Here is a 21,099-nt window from a genome sequence, read left to right as displayed (position 1 = left end):
TCATTTGTAGAGTCATGTGAAATCTGTCAATCGTATTCTAATATCCGACATCGAGATGGTCTTCATCCTACGTATCCTCTGGCTATTCATTTTAAATGGGTTGTTGATTTGGTTATTATGCCGGTTGGGTTATGGCAGATGAGATATTTGGTTTTAGCTCGTGAAGATTTATCAAATCTAGTAGAAAGAAGAGCATTGAGGACAAAATCTACAGAGGGGATTTGTAGGTTTTTGCTTAAAAATGTCATTTGCCGTTACTGGTGCGTAGGAAAAATCACTGCAGATCGTGGAGAATTAAATGCACAAGAAGCTCGTAAGTTCTTTGAAAAATGTGGAGTTAAACTATCACTGACTACTGCTTATAATCCGGAAGGGAATGCGAAAAGCGAACGCGGTCACCCGCCGATTGTCAAAGCATTAGTTAAAGCTTGTAATGGGAAGGTTAAAGAGTGGCCACGGCTTTTGTCATTTGCATTATGGGCTGATCAAACAACACATAGTTCGGTGACAGGATATATGCCAGTAGAACTTATGACAGGTCAAAAACCAATTATACCGATTGAAGAAAAGGTACTTACTTGGAGTATGCTACCATGGGAAGATGGATTGACAAGAGAAGAACTTATGGCTATTAGGATTCGACAATTGGAGCAAAGAACGGAAGATGTCCAGATAGCATTGGAAAGGTTAAAAAGAGCAAGGTTACAAAACAAGGCGCGATTCGATAAGCAACATCGATTGAGACCAAAAGCAATCGAGGAAGGTGACTGGGTACTTGTTTATGACAATAGTCTGGATAATCAACATAGTACTTTGCGGAAATTTTCAAAACGTTGGTTTGGACCATATGTTATAACAACTGTTCATGATAATGCGACTTACTCATTACGGGAGTTAGATGGTACAAAATTGAAAATACCAATTGCAGGGAAGTGAGTAAAAATATTTAAACGAAGACACGCAGAGATGAATATGGAAGACCTTAATGAAGGTACAGAGATTTTGCAGCAAGAAGATGAAAGTGATATGGATAATGAAGGTGATGAAGACGAACTGGACAAAGACGTAGGGGATATATTCTGAATCAAACAGCAATTGGGTAAATTGGTGCATACCGGAGGATGCACAGGTTTAGAGGGGGTGGATGTCGTATTGTAACACGAGTATACCGTGAAAATAAAAAGAAAGGGGAATTTTATTAATATTCAGTTACCTCGAATATTGGGAGCATCAACCAACTCCAGTAAAAATACTGAGTGGTCAGGTTCAGTCACCCCGTTACAGTCAGCCGGGGCATACTGAAATGCTCCATTCGATTCCAATAACGGGAGTCAGCAGGAAGAGAAGGACCAATTCACACGACGGGTTCAAGGAGCCAATTGGATCCAATTTCGATAATCCAATCCGGGTCCTCTTATCCAATATGAGACCTGAATTGGCCGATCAACCCAATGCAGTCTAATTACGGGAAATCCAAGTCTTACTACGCATTCTTAGCCAATCTGACGCGAGGACCAATTTGACCCAATTACGGGAACATCCAGGTTACTACGGGCATCTTTCTCAATATAGGACCTGAATTGGTCGGGCGACTCAATGTGGTCCCGATTACGGGGTTCGATTCTGTTTCAGGCTGTCCTGTTCTCTGTGCCGTTTCAGGGAACGTTGTTTTCGGTAAATGGATTTCTTAAAGGTAAAAACGGAGGAGAATGCTTGACGGCGAGAGCCAATTTCGGATCCAAGCTTGAGGTGGGAGCCAATTTCGGATCTAAGACGGAAGATTGGAGAAATTCAGAGGATAATGTTAGGGGGGATATAGTTTTGAGGGGGAAGGTTTTTTTTTCGGGGGAATCGGGGGGGGAGCGAGTTTTCAAGCTTTTGCAAGGTTACCAATTCGGTTTATCATTGGAGGTTTTTGGAAGATCAAGGGAATTAGAGAGAGGAGCTTCATGCTTCGGGTCGGGGAAGAAAAGACATAGAATTTGGATTTTTCTTCTTCGTAGAGTTTTGGGACGACTGAGGCAATCGCTGCTGAAGTCAGTGTTGTAATGGTGAATCGAGATTTTTAAATGAAGTGGGTTTGAATACTCTTGACGGTTTTGTAAAATCGAGTTACGTCTGTGATTGAAAGATTAAAGGGGTGTCTATAGGATTGAGTATGCGGAGTGAATGAAATTTATTGGGTTAATCTAACAGGACAGTCAGTGGATACAAGATCGTAAGTACAAAGGGGTATTGAAGATTAACAGTTTGGGTTGTTCGGGGTTCTCTGTAACGTCTAGAGACCTACCGGCTGGGGCAAAAAAAGGACTTTGACAAGTAGTCAAAGAGCATCAGTAAAGATTTACGGTGTATTCTTGCAGTCGTTTATATTCCAGCAGTAAAAACTGATAGACTGCTTGACTATCGGCGGATCTCTATACTACCTTCTACAGCCAGACGCCCGGCGCGTTCTCGAGCACGAAAGCACGTAATACGACAGCGGAAGATGATATTTTCCACAAAACCACCCAAGAGCAAGCCTAGTAGAAAACCCCAAATAGAGAAATTCCTATTCATTGGAGCAAGAGCGTTTATAAGATAGTCCAAGGAAGGCACACCATTTGTCATTTATGCGGCTCCAACTACCAGGGAGAAGATCTCGACAACAAGTATATCTGAGCTATAAAAGGATTTTAAAGACGTGTTTCAAAAGAAGAATGTCGACATGCTACCGGAACATCGACCATATGATTGCGCTGTAGACTTGCAGGAAAGAACACAACCGCTTTTTGGCCCAATCTACAATCTATCGCAGATGAAGTTAGCAAAGTAACGGAAGTACATCGACGAGAATCTAGCCAAGGACTTCATCCGTCACTTAAAATCGTCAACTGGAACACCCATCTTATTTGTGAAGAAGAAAGATGGCTCGTTACGGATGTGCGTGGACTATCGAGGCCTCAACAAAGTAACAAAGAAGAATCGTTATCCATTACCCTTGATTTCTAGTCTCTTAGAACAACTTGGACGTGCAAAGATCTTTACAAAAATTGATCTAAGGAGAACTTACAACCTAGTACGAATCAATGAAAGAGATGAGTGGAAGATAGCGTTCCGTACAAGGTATGGCCATTTTGAGTATAATGTCATGCCCTTTGGTCTTACCAATGCTCTAGCGATCTTTCAACATATGATGAATGATATTTTTCGAGAGCACCTTGATAATTTTGTTGTCATTTATTTGGATGATATTCTGATATTCTCCAAAAACAAAGAAGAGCATGAAAAGTACGTTTGTTTGGTCTTGGAGAAACTACGCAAGCGAGGATTATATGCCAAGTTGGAGAAGTGTTTATTTCACCGAATAGAGATGGAGTTTTTGGGGTTTGTTGTGACTACGGAAGGCTTGAAGATGGACCCCAAAAAGGTGGAAGTAATCGTGTCTTGGGAGGTTCCGAAGATGGTTAGAGACGTACAATGTTTTCTTGGTTTTGTCAACTTCTATCGGATCTTCATCAAGAATTATTCTCAAGTTGTTCCTCCTCTCACTAGATTGACATGCAAAGAACTTCTTGCTATAGAGGATTCTTTCCAAGAATGGCGTCACTTTCTTGAAGAAACTCCACACCTGGTGACCGTATACACAGATCACAAGAATTTGGAGTATTTCATGTCGATTCGAGTTCTAAATCAACATCAAGCTCGGTGGAGTATGCTGCTATCTAGGTTCGATTTTATTATCACTTATCGACCTTGAAAGCAGCAAGGACTATCTGATGCCTTATCGAGGAGATCGTATCTTGTACCTAAGGCTAGAGAAGTAGCGTTTGATCAACAATGTATGACATTGTTGAAGCCAGAGCAATTTCAGCTTTGCGCTACTATTGTGCCAATTGATGCTGACTTCTTGAATCAGGTACATGCCGTGACCATTAAAGATTCAGTAACCATTGATATCAAGCAACGTGCCAATGACAACAAGTTCAAGGTGGAGGGAGATCTTTTATACTTTGAGGAGCGGTTATATATTCGAAAAAGGACCAACACGACTCCGAGTTCTTCAATCTCGCCACGATTTTTTGGCTGCGGGACAATTTGGATTCAATAAGACCTTGAAGCTTATTTCTCGAGATTTTTGGTGGCTCCAAATGTAGAAGGATGTGAAAGTTTTTGTCCTCTCCTGCGACATCTGTTCAAGATCCAAGAATCCTCGACATTGCCCTTATAGACTCCTACATCCATTGTCGATTCCACGTCAACCATGGTTTTCAATTTCCATGGACTTCATCACGGACCTGCCATCATCGAATTCATTTGACAGCATCTTTGTCGTGGTAGATCGGCTTACAAAGATGGCGCTCTTTGTCTCTTACAAGAAGACATCGTCTAATGAAGCTACAGCAAGGCTCTTTCTCGATAATGTGTATCGATATCATGGACTACTAGACGATATCGTATCAGATCAAGGAACCCAATTCGTATCAAAGTTTTGGAGATCTCTCTTTGAGATACTGAAGGTGGATATCAAGCTTTCTTCGACTTTTCATCCTCAAACTGACGGCCAAACGGAACGGGTGAACTAAGTCTTGGAATAATACTTACGATGCAGCATCAACTATCAGCAAGACGATTGGATCGCATATCTGTCGCTAGCCGAGTTTGCATATAACAACACCCTCCATGCATTGACTCAATACACACCATTCTTTTTCAACTATGGGTATCATCCGAAGCTTGATTTATTGAGTCTGTCAACAAATAACAATCCAGCAGCTGAAGGATTTTAACTATTTGCGAAATAACTATGAGAGCTTCAAAATACGTTGAAGCTTCAATTACAATTCGCTCAAGAATCTTACAAGGCTTCTGCATATAGATTTCAGAATCAAGCACCGACTTTCAAAATTGGAGATAAAGTATGGCTTCTTCGACGGAATATCAAGACCAAGTGACCATGTATCACGGACACAGAATACAGACTTAAAATCTAACAAGAAGTTCAAGAAGAAGAGGCAGAACTAGATTAAACAGTTGAGTACAAGAACAACACCAGAAAGGTGAGCTAGAACTCCAAGAGATGTGTTGTCAAGACTGAAGAACTCTTCAGCCTCGATCCCTATATATACTCCTACTTAGGAAGCTTCTCGAGCTACTTCTATTAACTAGGAAGCTTCTAGAAGGTTCCAGAGGCTTCCTTTCTAGAAGGTTCTAGAAACTTCTCGAGCTACTTCTATTAACTAGGAAGCTTCTAGAAAGTTCCACGGGATTCCTTTCTAGAAGCTTCTAGAAACTTCTCTTCTAGAAGGTTCCAGAGACTTCCTTTCTAGAAGCTTCTAGAAACTTCTCTCTAAAAGGTTCCAGAGGCTTCTCTTCTAGAAGGTTCCAGAGGCTTGTTTTCTAGAAGGTTCTAGAAACTTCTCTCTAGAAAGTTCTAATGAATATGTCTCTAACATCACCCCCTCCTTTAGCTTTGAGGTCTCTGAGAAGCAATGTTGTTGATCAATATCAACGCAAGAAAATGAGGATCTGTCGCATAACTTCTGCTATGAACTCCAACTGTTGTTCACGAGGCAAGTGGTACATCGACCCTTGAAGCCAACGGTAGTGGCCCACGCCTTCGACTTCTGACCAAGCATGAACTTCCGTGTCCTCATTGTGAAATTGTCCTGCAAAGACGCGTTCTGGTTGACCATTGTAAGCAGGCTCGATCTCAAATACAATCACCAGTGATCGGTTACTCGGTATCCTCCGTCATCATCGTGGTACATGTAGTTCTTCATCTCGGGGTCGCCTTCGTGAGCTACTCGGTTGCGATACTCTGACTGGCATAGTATCTATCTCTTGGCTATCCATATCAAAAGACCAAACTACGATCTATCTTGGAGAAAATAACTACATCAACTATGAATTTTGCTGGTGCTATCCCCTTTTCTTATATTGTTGGGAGAACAAGCTTCAGAAAGAAACTATCATCGAATTGATTTAGGTTTATCGGGATGTCGTTGATGAAACTCCTCTACTTTTTGTGGCGCATTCGCAAGATTTTCAGCTGGCTCTCGCGTTCGCTCATTAATGTCATAGCCGCACCAATGAACAAGATATTCTAACTTTCTCGACCTTCGCCGTGAATCCAATACCTTTTCAACCTCGTATTCTTCGTGGTTCTCGATTTCAATACTAGGTGGCACACATTGCACTCTTCCAGGAAAAGATGACTCTCGATAAGGTTCTAACAGAGAAACATGAAAGACTGGATGTACCTTCATAGAAGCCGGTAACTCCAACCGGTATGCCATTGGATTAATTTGCTTCTGGATGATAAATGGTCCTAATCTTCGATAGTCCAACTTATCACATGGTCGCTTGGTCTTGATATTTCGTCGAAGAAGCCAGGCTTTGTCTCCAACTTTGAAAATAGGGGCTGGATTCCGAAATCTATCTGCAGACGTCTTATAGGATTCTTAAGCGGATTGTAATTGAAGCTTCAACATAGTTTGAAGCTCTGATAGTTGCTTCGCAAATCCTTTAGCTGCTAGATTGTTATTTGTTGACGGACTCAATAAATCAAGCTTCGGATGATATCCATAATTGGAAAAGAATGGTGTTTGTTGAGTCGACGCATGGAGGGTATTGTTATATGCAAACTTGGCTAGCGGTAGATATGCAGTCCAATCGTCTTGCTAATAGTTAATGCTGCATTGTATATACTACTCCAAGACTTCGTTCACCCGTTCTGTTTGGCCATCAGTTTGAGGATGAAAAGCTGAAGAAAGCTTGATATCCACCTTCAATATCCCAAAGAGAGATCTCCAAAACTTTGACACGAACTGGGTACCTCGATCTGATATGATATCATCTGGTAGTCCATGATATCGATACACATTATCAAGAAAGAGTCTTGCTGTGACTTCACTGGACGATGTCTTCTTACAAGGAACAAAGTGTGCCATCTTCGTAAGCCGATCTACCACGACAAAGATGCTGTCAAATGAGTTTGATGATGGCAAGTCCGTGATGAAGTCCATAGAAATTGAAGACCATGGTCAACGTGGAATTGGCAATGGCTGTAGAAGTCCATAAGGGCGATGCCGAGGATTCTTAGATCTTGAACAGATGTCAGAAGAGAGGACAAAATCTTTCACATCCTTCCACATTTGGGGCCACCAAAAATCTCGGGAAATAAGCTCCAAGGTCTTGTTGAATCCAAAATATCCCGCAGCTGGAAAATCATGGCGAGATTGAAGAACTCGGAGTCGTGCTAGTCCTTTTAGAATGTACAATCGCTCTTCAAAGTATAAAAGATCTCCCTCCACCTTGAACTTGTCGTCATTGGTACGTTGCTTGATATAAATGGCTACTGAATCTTTAATGGTCATAGTACGTACCTGGTTTAGGAAGTCAACATCAAATGATACAATAGTAGCACAAAGTTGAAATCTCTCTGGCTTCAATAACGTTGTACATTGTTGATCAAATGCTGCTTATCCAACCTTTGGTGCAAGATACGATCTCCTTGATAAAGCATCGGATAGTCCTTGCTGTCTTCCAGGTTGATAAGTGATAACAAAATCGAATCTAGATAGCGACATATTCCACCGAGCTTAACGCCGATTTAAAACTCGAGCCGTCATGAAATACTCCAAATTCTTGTGATCCGTATATACGGTTACTGGATGTGCAGCTCCCTCATGAAAGTGACGCCATTCTTCGAAAGAATCCACTATAGCAAGAAGTTCATTATCGTGGATCTGATAATTGATTTCAACAGCAGAGAACTTCCGAGAATAGAATGCAACTGGATGGAGCTTCTTATCTTCACTCATTTGTGAAAGCACAGCTCCCAAAGCAAAATCTGAAGCATCAGTTTCTAAATAGAAGGCCTTTGTAAAGTCTGGATGTACCAAAATTGGAATTGTAGTAAATGCTGTCTTCAAATCTTGAAACGCCTTCTCCGCCAAAGGTCCCCATTCCAACTTATCCTTGCATGTTAATCGAGTGAGAGGAGCAGCAACTTCAGAATAATTCTTGATGAAGATCCGATAGAAGTTAGCAAAACCAAGAAAGCATTGTACGTCTCTAACCGTCTTTGGAACCTCTCAAGACATGATTGCTTCTATTTTCTTGGGGTCCATCTTCAAACCTTCTGTAGTCGCAATGAACCCCAAAAATTCCATCTCCGTCTGGTGAAATAAATACTTTTCTAATTTGGCATATAGTCCTCGCTTGCGTAGTTTCCCCAAGACCAAACGAACATGCTCCTCATGCTCTTCTTCGTTTTTAGAGAATATTAGAATATCGTCCAAGTAGATGACAACAAAATCGTCGAGGTGTTCTCGAAAGATATCATTCATCATATGTTGGAAAACCGCTGGAGCATTGGTAAGACCAAAAGGCATGACATTATATTTGAAATGACCATACCTTGTACGGAATGCTGTCTTCCACTCATCTCCTTCCTTGATTCGTACGAGATTATAAGCTCCCCTTAGATCAATTTTTGTAAAGATCTTCGCACGTCCAAGTTGTTCTAAGAGACTAGAAATCAAGGGTAATGGGTAACGATTTTTCTTTGTTACCTTGTTGAGGCCTCGATAGTCCACACACATCCGTAATGATCCATCTTTCTTCTTCACAAATAAGATGGGTGCTCCAGCTGATGATTTTGAATGACGAATGAAGTTCTTGGCTAGATTCTCGTCGATGTACTTTCGTAACTCTACCAACTCTGTTTGCGATAGATTGTAGATTGGGCCAAAAGGTGGTTGTGCTCTTTCTTGCAAGTCTATGGCACAATCATATGGTCGGTGTTCCAGTAGTATGTCGGCGTTCTTCTTTTGAAACGCGTCTTCAAAATCCTTATATTGCTCCGGTATACTTGCTGTTGAGATCTTCTCCTCGGTAGTTGGAGCCGCATAAATGACAAATGGAGTGCCTTCCTTAGATGATCTTATAAACGCTCTTGCTCCAATGAATAAGGATTTCTTTTTTCGAGGATTTTTACTAGGTTTTTTCTTGGGTGGTTTTGTGGGAAAAGTCATCTTCCGCAACCTCTAATCTATCAATGGATTATGTTTTTCCAACCAAGAAAGACCAAGAATAATAGGATTTGATGGGATTCTAATAATATTAAAAATAATATGACTACTATGATCTTTAAACGTTACTTCCATAGGTTTTGATTCATGGGTGATGCTACTAGACAATAAAGGTCGCCCATCTATGACCTCAACATGAACAGGTTTTGATTTTTGTACTAAAGGGATCTTATGACGCTTTGCAAATTCTTCGTCTAAAAAACAAACAGATGCTCCTGAGTCTAGTTGTGCTAAGGTTCTCAGTTTTTGAGGGCCGATAAATAGAGGGATTGTAAAACAAAGTGCAGGTCGGGCAGAAAGAAAGGAACCTGATTGTTGTTGGGATATTTCATTGTCCAGCAGCACGGTTCCTACTGTGGCTGGGCATCCTCGTTTTCCTGAACAAATACTCCCCTAGTCTTGACCATGCCTCGATTTTACTTTTTGGGGCAGTTTTCGACTTTGTGGCCTTCTCCACCGCAATACAAGCATAAATTTTCCTCCATACGTCGCTTTTTTTCTTTTATAGTAAGAGATTTGATACGTACCGCATCAATTTGCATGTCTTCCACCTCTGAATGCGAATTCACACCGCTTGCCGACATAGTTGGAGCATGGCGAATTGTATGTTGTCTTGAGCGTTGGTCTTGGCGACTTTGGAATAGGCGATTATCGCACTTCACAGCTTGGCTAATGGCTTCATTGAGCGTTCGTGGGTCAGGAAGAGTTAACACCAAATCCTTCACATCATCTCTTAAACTCCAATAGAATTGGCTCATCAACGCTTCTTCATCCCAATTGATGTCGCATACTAATTGCCTGAAATTCAAAGCATAGACTGATGTAGAACGCATCCCTTGTCGTAGCGACCGGATCTTTGTTGTAGCCCATCGAACCTTATCGTGTTTACCAAATGCTTCCGCAAATGCTTCCAAAAAGGTTTCGAGGTTGTTTAATATGGATGATCGTTTCTCAAACAAAGGAGCAAACCATGATAGAGCTTGTCCCGTAAGTAAGGTTCCAACAAGCCCAACACGTGACTCCTCCGTTGGATATCGTTCGAGTTATAAAACTGTTATCAACCTGATTTGATTAACGAATCCTCGAAACTTGGAACGTGTTCCATCAAACTTATCTGGAAGGCTAACTCGAGGCTCCTTATGTTGTAGAACTAGTGGTTCTTGTCGAACCTGAGGTAAAGTTGTTTCTCCAAGTGCCGAAATTTGAGGCTGGTGTAGTTTAGATTGTGCTATCCCAGATACTCCATCATTATGAAGCCTTGCCACCACTCCTTCAATCTCTACAGTTCTTTGTGATAACGTAGCGAGGGCATTCATAATAGCATCTAACTTAGACTCCGAACTTTCTGTCATACTAATGTCTTAACCTCCGGCCATTCTAAAAGAAGGACAAAAATGACCCTATAAGAGGCAATATTGGTTTATAGGAGGGTAATCCACAACCTATAAAATGCCTTAAGAATTTCAAGAAGAGGGGTAATCCACTCTCTCCAAGAAGAATAAGACTCCAATATTGTAACAGAAGAAGTATCAGTTTAGAGGAGGGTAATCTGCAACCTCTAAAAAATGCTAGTATACCTTCAAGTAGAGGGGTAATCCACACTCTACTAAGAAAGAACTAGCTCTGATATCTCAAGTTAGTGTAGTCTTGACAAACTGTCACGGACACAAAATACAGACTTGAAATCTAACAAGAAGTTCAAGAAGAAGTGGCAGAACTAGATTAAACAGATGAGTACAAGAACAACACCAGAAAGGTGAGCTAGAACTCCAAGAGATGTATTGTCAAGACTGAAGAACTCTTCAGCCTCGATCCCTATATATACTCATACTTAGGAAGCTTCTCGAGCTACTTCTATTAACTAGGAAGCTTCTAGAAGGTTTCAGAGGCTTCTTTTCTAGAAGGTTCTAGAAACTTCTCGAGCTACTTCTATTAACTAGGAAGCTTCTAGAAAGTTCCACGGGATTCCTTTCTAGAAGCTTCTAGAAACTTCTCTTCTAGAAGGTTCCAGAGACTTCCTTTCTAGAAGCTTCTAGAAACTTCTCTCTAAAAGGTTCCAGAGGCTTCTCTTCTAGAAGGTTCCAGAGGCTTGTTTTCTAGAAGGTTCTAGAAACTTCTCTCTAGAAAGTTCTAAGGAATATGTCCCTAACACCATGTGATAAGTTAGACTATCGAAGATTGGGACCATTTATCATCTAGAAGCAAATCAATCCTGTGGCATTCCGTGTGGAATTATCAGCTTCTATGAAGGTACATCCAGTCTTTCATATTTTTCTATTGGAGCCTTATCGAGAGTCGTCTTTTCCTAGAAGAGTGCAATGTCCACCACCTACTATTGAGATCGAGAACCACGAGGAATACGAGGTTGAAAAGGTGTTGGATTCATGGCGAAGATGGGGCAAGTTGGAGTATCTTGTTCATTGGTGCGGCTACGACATTAATGAACGAACATGAGAGCCAGCTGAAAATCTTGCCAATGCGCCACAAAAGGTACATGAGTTTCATCAACAACATCCTTATATACCTAAGATGGTTCAATGATGGCTTCCTTCTAAAGCTTGCTCACCCAAGAATATAAGAAAGGAGGAGAGCACCACCAAAATTCGTAGTTGATGTAGTTATTTTCTCCAAGATAAAATAGAATTTTTTCAGTAGCCATAGTTTGGTCTTTTGATATGGATAGCCAAGAGATAGATACTATGTCAGTCAGATTATGTCAACCGACTAGCTCACGAAGGCGACCCCGAGATGAAGAATTGCCTACACCACAACGACGACGAAGGATACCGAGTAACCGATCACTAGTGATTGTATTTGAGTTCGAGCTTGCTTATGATGGTTAGCGAGAAGGCGTGTTTGCAGGACGATTTCATAATGAGGACACGGAAGTTCATGCTTGGTCAGAAGTTGAAGGAGTGGGCTACTACCATTGGCTTCAAGGGCCGATGAACCACTTGCCTTGTGAACAACAGTTGGAGTTTATAGTAGACGTTATGCGACAGATCTTCATTTTCTTGCGTTGGTATTGATTAACAACAACATTGCTTCTCAGAGACCTTGAAGCTAAAGGAGGGGGTGATGTTAGGGACATAGTACTTAGAACCTTCTAGAGACAAGTTTCTAGAACCTTCTAGAAGCAAGTCTTTGGAACCTTCTAGAAGCTTCTTAGTTGGTAGAAGTTGCTTGAGAAGCTTCCTATATAGGAGTATATATTGAAATCGAGGTTGAAGAGTTCTTCAGTCTCGACAACACATCTCTTGGAGCTCTAGCTCACCTCTTTGATGTTGTTCTTGTATTCATCTGATTAATCTAGTTTTTGTCAGTTCTTCTTGAATTTCTTGTTAGATCTCGAATCTGTATTTGTGTGTCCGTGACACTTGTCCTCATACATTGTTGCCACATAAGTTTGAAATTCACACAAGAATACAAGTTGCACTTGTCGTTCTAGATTGAGACAATAACAATGACGTAAGTATTTTAGACACAACAACATGATTTACTTAAAATCAAATAAAATCAAAGTTATTGAATAGAAAAAGTATGCAATAAGATTCACTATTACATACATGTGTTTGTTGTTTATGTGTATTTCAAAGTCATGCAAAATGTCTAGGAAAATGTATATGACATGGGTATGTCAAGTTTTGTTTTGCTCAATTAGAGGTTTTTAGTAATTTGGTAGTAAATTAAGTATTAAATAATAGAAAAAAATAATTAATAATTACTTAATAAGTATTTTTATATATTAAGTATAATCACAAAATATATTTATTTAGGATTGGTGTGTACAAAATGTTTTTGCTATAAGCTTGCAAAGCGATATTCTAACCTAACTTTAATAAATTACAATTGTAATTTACTTTAAAATTTATATTGTGTGTGTAGATATGTATAATTGATTGATTATTCTTAAATGAATGCAAATTAGTTTATTAATTTGTATAAGTGGTCAAATACTAATAAGAAGACAACATCTTTTTTTGAAAGTTATAAAAATGCACAAGAATAAATAATAAAAGCAGGTAGCAATTAAAACGCTGTAGAAACATTCTATATCCAAATATGTATCTAAATTATAAAAAACCAAACAAATCAAAATATGATTAAAATTACATTATTCAATTTGAGTGTATTTAAGCATTTCTAAAGCACAAATTTTATTTCTGTGCATTTAGATGTTAATTATTAGTTATTCCAACATTTTATTGATTTATTTACACCATGAATTATATGGTTTCAGTAAATTATTAATTAATGCTACTATTACTATGAATTAAAAAATTTAAATATTCATATCTTACTTCGACATTTCATATGTATATATATATATATATATATATATATTGAATTTTGTACTTCTCTTTGATGATGCAATATTTTGATTTCCATTTAGAGTGTTGCATAAATGCTTAGTTCATGTTATATTCCTATGATTGGTTACAACTTCTGTAGTCAATTTAAAATTTTGATATGTTGTTTCAGTACAAGTTTGAATTTAAAATTAAGATATTTTTTACAAAATTTTATTTTCATCATATCTATAATGAAGTTGAGATTATTAAACTTGTATTTGGGTTTTAGATTATAAAAATAATCTGTTCTAATAATAATAAAAATAATAAAATCATGTTTATTTTTCTTTTCATAGTGCTAAATATTCTTTATGTTTGTTGCCATTGTGTACATAATGCATAGTATTTTATCATATTTATTATTATTTTTGTATGTTAATGAATAAAATTTATATTACTGTTTCAAAATAATATACATCATGTATAATGAGGTGTTTCTATAATACACTTTACATAAAATACTTCTGTATCTTGAAACTGAGTAATTTACTTGGTAAATTTTAAACAAATAAACTCATTCCTGTTTAATTCATAAATAAATGCTATAATCAATTCTACCTTAGTTACATAATATTGTTTAAGAGAAAATATGATTAATACTGATAACACCATATGCAAGGCATTAAAACCTTGTATCTATGAAATTTTTCATTGTCTCAAAGATGTAACAACACATCAAACATTTCAATTCCTTTAAAACTACAACATTTATATTCAAATGAAACGTTTTTCCTTTGATATCATTCACCAGTTGTGAAACTCCATTTTTTTAGGTATGCAAAATCCCAACTATTTGATTTTTTTTTTATTTCAAATTGCATGACTTGTTCTTTTGTTTGTCCTGTGTCATAATGCATATGAGCCCTAAGGCACTTCATAACAATAATCACACCAACACAGAAGACAACCTGATTTGAAACTCGATACCTTTCGGAAAAAAAAAAAAAAAAAAAAAAAAAAAAAGAAAGAAAAAATCCTAATAAAATTTCTTCTCAATTGAAGTGTTTTGGAGACCCAAATAAAACGAAATAGAAAAATGACGTGGCGTTCATATTCGAAAGAAAAAACATGAGAAATGCCAAGTATGATATTGGACGAATGACACGTGTATACTTATCATTGGCAAGTGTTTCGGTGGCTTTTTTTAAAATATTCCGGGCAGAGGACTGGAAAGGAGGATAAAGGGTCGGGGCAGAGGAGAAATAGTCGAGCTGCCCGAAGAGCTCAAGCTGCTTAACTTATTATCTTGTCACATTGTTGGCTTAGGGTTTAGTTTCTCGCACTCCCATACTCACCATGGCTCTCCTGCTCCCATGAATTTGTTGTCGCTCCTCTCTTTTTTATTGTCGCTTCTAGCTTGGCCTTCGTTCTAGATGCCAGAGCTCTTTTTGTTTTGAGTTTTTATTTATTTTATTTTATTTTTTAAGTTTGTAGCTGTTAGTGTCTGTAGAACAGGAATTGTTTTAGACGATTTCGGAGCTTTGTAGAGGGCTGTCGAGGTTTTTGGCGAGCACAGACAAGTTGGCTTGCGTTGCTTTTTGGTTTGAAGGCTCTGACGGACAGGATTTCTGCGAGAGAAGTGAGAAATTGAGTTGGAGTATATTTTATATTTTATTTTGTTTTAATTTACGGTGCGAAGAGGCGTGGCGATAGTGCGAGGGTCGTGGTTGGACAAGGCAGAACTGCGGAAGAGTAATGGCGGACTTGCCTCAGGAGGTGGTGGTGAAAGAAGAAAGCCGTCGTGATCGTTCAAGGGATCGGGGTTTCGACGATAGGAGGCGTGACCGGGATCGACGAGATGAAAGGGAGGATAGGGGGAGGCGGGATGGGGACCGTCGAGACAGGGATAGGGATTACAAGCGCAGAAAGAGTGGTACTCCACCCGCTGGTGGTTCTTACAGGGACCGGCGGCATAGCCCTCGAAGATCCTCTCCTCCGTATAAACGTCGTAGGGATGACGAATTTGATGGCCGGAGAGGGAGTCCTGGGGACGATCGTAGGTACTCTCTCAGTGACATTTTCTCTATTCTGAAAGGGTTCATTTCGTCTTTGGCCGTTTTGTTGTATTCGGCATATCCAATCTATTGCAGCGTTTCTATCTTCTTTCCCTAAAGCGACACATTGCCTACAGCGACGTTTAATACTCCACTGCCTCATGACTTGCGGCTCTCTTTCTCATATAGAACTTACTCCTGTACAATTAATGTCACCCTGTATTTACAGTTAGACCTCTTCCTCATTTCAGCACCAGCATTCGGTGGTAAACCGAACATCGTTAAATCGCAGAACAGTCACAGGGTTTGGTGCAAAAAAGTACATTATGGCTCTACTTCACCACTAGCAGGTCTTACTCGGATATTTCTGGCAGAACTCTACGGGCCGCGTCATCATGGAATTGTCAAGTAGAATTTCAGCTTTTGAACAGACTCTGACAACTGTGTCTGGTATTAGACACGGCTGTCTCTAGAAAAAGATGGCTGTGTCTGGTGGTCTATAATGACGATGTTCTTATGAGCTGCTCTTTGTAAGCATAATGTGCTTGAAGGTTGGCAAACCAGTTTTTTAACAGTCTAGGGAGTAACTGACACCTCGATGTTGATACAGGGATTTTTGATGATTGTGAAAGGACATCTCATATTTGCCGATCTTCTAGCATCTGTTGAGAGAGAGTGAGGATGCCCAGCTTCTCGCAAATCCAGTTCCTTAGCAGTTGTAGTTAGGCAGAGTTGCTCTCTGTTTCAGGATTCTCATAACTCATTTGCCAGAGGGAAGAGAGTGAGTGACGTAGCCTCTCTCAATCATCTTGCCGAGTTGCTCAGTTTCTGAAATAGTAGGGCAGACAGAGAACAGCTCCCATCCAGTGGCAAGCAAGAGGAATATGACGGTTCAGGCCACGATCTTTGCCGATGAAGCTGCTGCTGCTTTGCAGCCTAATGGGGAGCCTTGCCCTTTGAGTGTTATTAAGTCTTTCCATTTTTATATGCGACCTGGTCGAGACTGTCATTGGGCTCTACCCGACCCATGTAAGTTGGTGCTAGTTGCATGCTTGGGATATCATCAGGTGATTTGAGCTCCCAGTCTCTAACGGTTCAGTTGCATGGTGTAAGGATTTGTACCCTGAGCGGGAAGCAGATCTTGTTTATTTATTTTTGTTCTTCTTTCTGCTGACATCTGATCGCTACTTATTGCAGGTATGGAGGATTTGATGGGGTTGGTCCTTACGGGCGAGGTGAGCTAAGCGAAGTTGATTGGTTAATTTTGGGTTTGCAAGAATTTGCATAATTAAACATGAAATGGAAGGTTCTCAGGAGCTCTTCTTTTACACCTTTTAGTTTGCAGTAAGCTTTTGTCTAATTGGAAATTTGATGGAGGTGATGTTTCACTATCGGCGTATAAATTTTTGATGAATTGTTTCATAATTGTTTTCAGGCCCGTAGACCTATCGTAATGATAGCTCTAGTTATTTAAATGCTTTTTAAGGGCAGGGAAGCTTCATATCTGGTTGATATGTACTCAAATATTTCAAATGGAATAAATGTCTTGATCAGGTCGTGGAGGTTATAGGGATGGACCGTATCCGAGTATGTACGGAAGCAGACCTCCGCCACGAAGGTTTGGTTTCACTTATTGGTTGTTGCAAAAAGTTCAGTGGTTTTAGAATTTTAGCATCATTCCAATAGGCGCTTGATTGTCGATTGTTTATTTTATATTATTGATTGAGGTTTTGAGATTCGTTTTGTTTTATGAAGTTTTAGCTATTGATTTAGAGAATTGTACAGGGATGGGTTGATGTCATACAAACAATTCATTGTGGAGCTTGAGGATGATATTCTACCCGGAGAAGCTGAGCGCAGGTAATATTCAAATTCTGAAGGTCTCATGTCCTCCAATTAGGTAGAATCTAGCCTGTGATTCTTTCAATGCGGTTCTTTGTTTGTGGTTGTTCACATCTGTCCCATACAGTCGTATATCCTTGAAGGAATTTTGCACTGCTCAGTTGTTTATTACGTTAACTATGAATGTTTATTTCATTTTCGCTCTTATTTATTTATGGTTAATGATTGTGCACATAGATGTTATCCAGAGTTTGGTTATTATGTAGCAATATCTTGGGGGACTACTTGTGGTTAGTTCTAAAACTTCACTTTGAGGGTTCGGGCAGCTTGCGATTCTTAAATTTAAAATGAAACGTCAAATTTTGCATCTGCGTCAACTCTTACACCAAGATCCTGTGCAGATATGAGGAATACAAGTCGGAATTCATTACTACTCAGAAAAGAGCTTTCTTTGAGCAGCACAAGGATGATGATTGGTAAGATCTTGAAAGGATCAAAATATGGATTGTTGTCAGCGACACTCGTCTCGTACATATTATTCGGCGACATTTTTACGTAGCTTTTCTTTTTTAAATGATCCTGCGATTGCTGATCTGAATTGAAATCGTTTTTTTTTCAGGTTGCGTGAGAAATACGACCCAGCAAGATTGGAGATTGTTCTAGTAAGGTGAGATATATTCGCTTGTTGTGGCGATGCTTTGTAAAACGTTAACCTACACTTTTTAGTGTCAGCAAATTTATGTCTTCTGCTTCTGATGCACGTGAGCTTTGCATTCTGTAAAGTGAAATGAGTACAGTGATCCTTCGTGCCATTGCAGGAGAAATGAAAATGCCAAGATTTTGTCCAAGGAGTTGCTGGCTGAGCTTCAGGCAGGGTCTCTCGATTTGTAAGTTCTGATTGCTAATTATGTGTAACCTTGTAGGCTCTAGTTAAACGTTTACGGGATACTTTTCAAGTTTGGCTTCGATCTATGACAGTGTTATTGAAAAGTGTATGTGGTGGGCTTCTTGCTCAGGGGTCCGAGTGTACGATCATCATCAAAAGACGACTCAGGGGATGACGCAGACGGCAATAATAAAAGGAGGAAGTCTTCGCAAGAACACGTGAAAGCTCAAGAAACGATCGTAGCTCCTACAGCACATCCTGGATGTTCAGATCCTCAGAGAGTTCTGAAGGATATAGAACTTGGACGATCACTTATCAAAAAGTTGGACGCTGAAAAAGGGATTGAAGGAAACCTTTTATCAGTGGATCAGAACACTGAAAATGAGAGGACTGTGGGCGGTGGCTCAGTTGGGCCTATTGTAATAGTTAGGTCTGGTAATCATGTGAAAGGATTAGAAGGTACCGAGCTTCTGGATGTGGTTCTCACATATCTGTGGCGAGTACACTCTGTGGATTACTATGGGATGATAGAGTACAAGGAACAGCCTAAACGTCTACGGCACATAAGGGCTCCGGAGGGTAAGAGTGGTGGAGATACCAAAAATGGTACAGAAGGAGCGGGTTTTGCGGACTGGGAGAAAAAGTTGGATACAACTTGGCAGACACGGCTACAAGGTGGCGATATAATTGTTTCCATGCTTGGGAGAGAGAAGCTGGATACCACGGCTAACGAAGCATTGGATCCATTTGTGCGTAAGATACGGGATGAGAAGTATGGCTGGAAATATGGTTGCGGTGCTAAGGGATGCACCAAATTGTTCCATGGCCCAGAATTTGTACATAAACATTTAAAGCTGAAGCATTCTGACCTAGTTGCTGATGTTGTTGCTAAGGCTCGGGAGGAGCTCTACTTCCAGAACTACATGAGGTGAGCTTATGATTGCTTCGAAATTATTTCAGCATCGTTTGTGCCTCAATTCTATTTTCCTTTTTGTGTGATTTATTTTAAAATCTGTGAAACGGTATGTTATTACATTGTAAGGTTTTCAATTATCATTTTCTTGAATTTTTTGGTGCAATTTTTACACCAATTGGTATTAAGAGTGTTTTTGGTCGCCATAATTTGATTCAAACGATGATTTAACTCTAGGAATAGCTTAGTTCCGATCAGTACAATCTGTTCCTTCTGTGAGCTTCATTCGTTGACAGTTATTATCCTTTTTATGGTTCAGTGATCCTGATGCTCCTGGTGCAAATCAAGTGACCTCTTCACAGCCTGGACAGGTATGTTGCCTTGAAGTACCAGTGATCCTCTTGAATGTATATGGATCTGTAGATGGCTGATAGAAAGCCTTGTTATTTTACGTCCCAGGATGCACGGCTGGATGCCAGGTTTGTTTGTTTGTCAGAAGGCACTGTTATTGCAGTTAAAGTTGGGACTGTCATTGACTGAACTCTTTTTTGTTACCTTGCAGAGAGATGATGACAGAGGTCGAAGAGGTCTTAGACCTGGGTTATCGGGACCGATTGGTGGGCCTGGAAACCGAGCAGGTCCTGACTGGCCGCCTTCAGACCATCCTTCCCGGGATGGCAGATTCGGGCCACGAAATGGCGATAGATATGATCAAGGGCCAGGTGCCCGAGAAGAACAACGTTTTGAACGGGGAACTCGTGATGAAAAAGGTCGTTTTGATCGTGGAGGGCTTGAACTTACTCCTCCGCCTCGTGACTATCCTCTCGGTGCTGGTGGTCCTCCTTTCGAAGGAGGTGGTCCAGCTCAAGGAGGTCCTTTCGAGGGTGGACCGATGGAGCCTCCCATGTTTGATCATTTTAATGGGCCTCCTGTGCGAGGATTACCTGGTGGGCTTTTTGTACCAGATATGCCCGGTCCACCCCAAGTGCTCATGCCTGTTCCTGGTGCTGGGTAAGAAGTGATTTCTAATACCAGCGTTAGGAATAGTTTGACGTGAACTTGCTTGAGGTTTTAATTACATCTTTTGAATGTGACTTTTGTAAGCCGAGGCTATCTTGACTTGCATCAGCTTCTTGTAAGTTTGTACCGTGCTTGCATCAAGCTACAATATTTCATCAACTCTCTCTGAAAGGGTACTTACTGCAGTTTATATCTGAATCTGGATTTTTTGTGCAGTCCTTTGGGTCCGTTTGTGCCAGCACCCCCTGAAATAGCAATGAGATTTTTGAGGGAAGGTCCTGGGCCGTTTCGCATGGGAGGCTTTGATGCTGGTTATCAAGAGGAAGGTAATGGAGGGCCTAGGGGTGGCAAGAGGGGCGCTCCAGGTCCTATGATGGAAGGTGGTCTTTTGGATATACCCCCCAATATGATGCCTCCTCATGGCATGCGTCGAGACCCTCGGGGTGTGCGCAGGTGGGTTTTTGTTGCCTAGGGTCCTTTGGGTTTTTGTGGCCAACAGTGATTCCTTGCTGACTGAATAGCGCTTGGTCGTCCCACTTTTTCCTTGCATTCATCGTCTTCTTTTCTACGAAACCTTGCGTTCTAACTGAAATTATTTTGCTGCTGAACAGCTATCATGATCTGGATGCTCCTGAAGATGAAGTTAGCGTGATTGACTACAGGAGTTTGTAGATAACTCCTTGAGATTTTGGTCCAGTGGTAGACCTAGACCGCTGATTTCGAATCAAAACTATGCATTGTCTTTGTAATTTGATGGACATGGAATTCAATGTTTGGCGTAGTAGTTATGTGCCATTGTAGGTGTGGTTCATTTGGAGCATGAAATCTAGATCTATTGTACTTTGTGGGGGAATTTTCCATAAGTTTCCATGCCTTTGAAGCACAAGTGACCGAAGATTTTCTGCTCCTATGTTGTCTTCCAATGTCCTCTTGGCTCTCGACCATCTTGCTCAAATTACTATGCTAGCGCCGAAACAAGACACGTAGACACATAACTTCTAGAAAACATGGACGA

At 40.2% G+C, this 21,099-nt stretch overlaps 1 protein-coding gene across 3 annotated transcripts; it reads left to right on the top strand.

Moving 5' to 3' along the window:
• The first annotated feature begins 14,688 nt into the window (after positions 1-14,688).
• Positions 14,689-20,879, top strand: LOC112293593 (serrate RNA effector molecule). Of its 3 annotated transcripts, none has more exons than XM_024543214.3 (12): positions 14,689-15,429; positions 16,621-16,658; positions 16,978-17,041; positions 17,209-17,283; positions 17,667-17,741; positions 17,885-17,932; positions 18,084-18,152; positions 18,282-19,079; positions 19,384-19,435; positions 19,627-20,075; positions 20,301-20,537; positions 20,696-20,879. In XM_024543214.3, exons 1-12 carry the CDS (start codon positions 15,125-15,127, stop codon positions 20,754-20,756), a joined length of 2,271 nt encoding a protein of 756 aa, XP_024398982.1. In that variant the 5' UTR covers positions 14,689-15,124; the 3' UTR covers positions 20,757-20,879. The 3 variants fall into 3 exon arrangements, with proteins under 3 accessions (XP_024398982.1, XP_073395892.1, XP_073395893.1); XM_073539791.2 differs by lacking the exon at positions 14,689-15,429 and adding an exon at positions 16,039-16,452; XM_073539792.2 differs by lacking the exon at positions 14,689-15,429 and adding an exon at positions 16,039-16,490.
• Positions 20,880-21,099: the final 220 nt, after the last annotated feature.

Source organism: Physcomitrium patens, chromosome 16 (genome assembly GCF_059467195.1).
Source record: "Physcomitrium patens ecotype Gransden chromosome 16, ASM5946719v1, whole genome shotgun sequence".
Lineage (NCBI taxonomy): Eukaryota > Viridiplantae > Streptophyta > Bryopsida > Funariales > Funariaceae > Physcomitrium > Physcomitrium patens.
The sequence above is the reverse complement of the archived record's forward strand: the minus strand, read 5'-3'. Positions and strand labels throughout refer to the sequence as shown.

Bases quoted from the DNA above. Each gene is read 5' to 3' on its own strand.
- LOC112293593 (XM_024543214.3), top strand. From the start codon at position 15,125: ATGGCGGACTTGCCTCAGGAGGTGGTGGTGAAAGAAGAAAGCCGTCGT. The intron at 17,933-18,083 runs GTGAGATATATT...GTGCCATTGCAG, and splicing joins TTGGAGATTGTTCTAGTAAG to GAGAAATGAAAATGCCAAGA. The intron at 18,153-18,281 runs GTAAGTTCTGAT...CTTCTTGCTCAG, and splicing joins CAGGCAGGGTCTCTCGATTT to GGGTCCGAGTGTACGATCAT.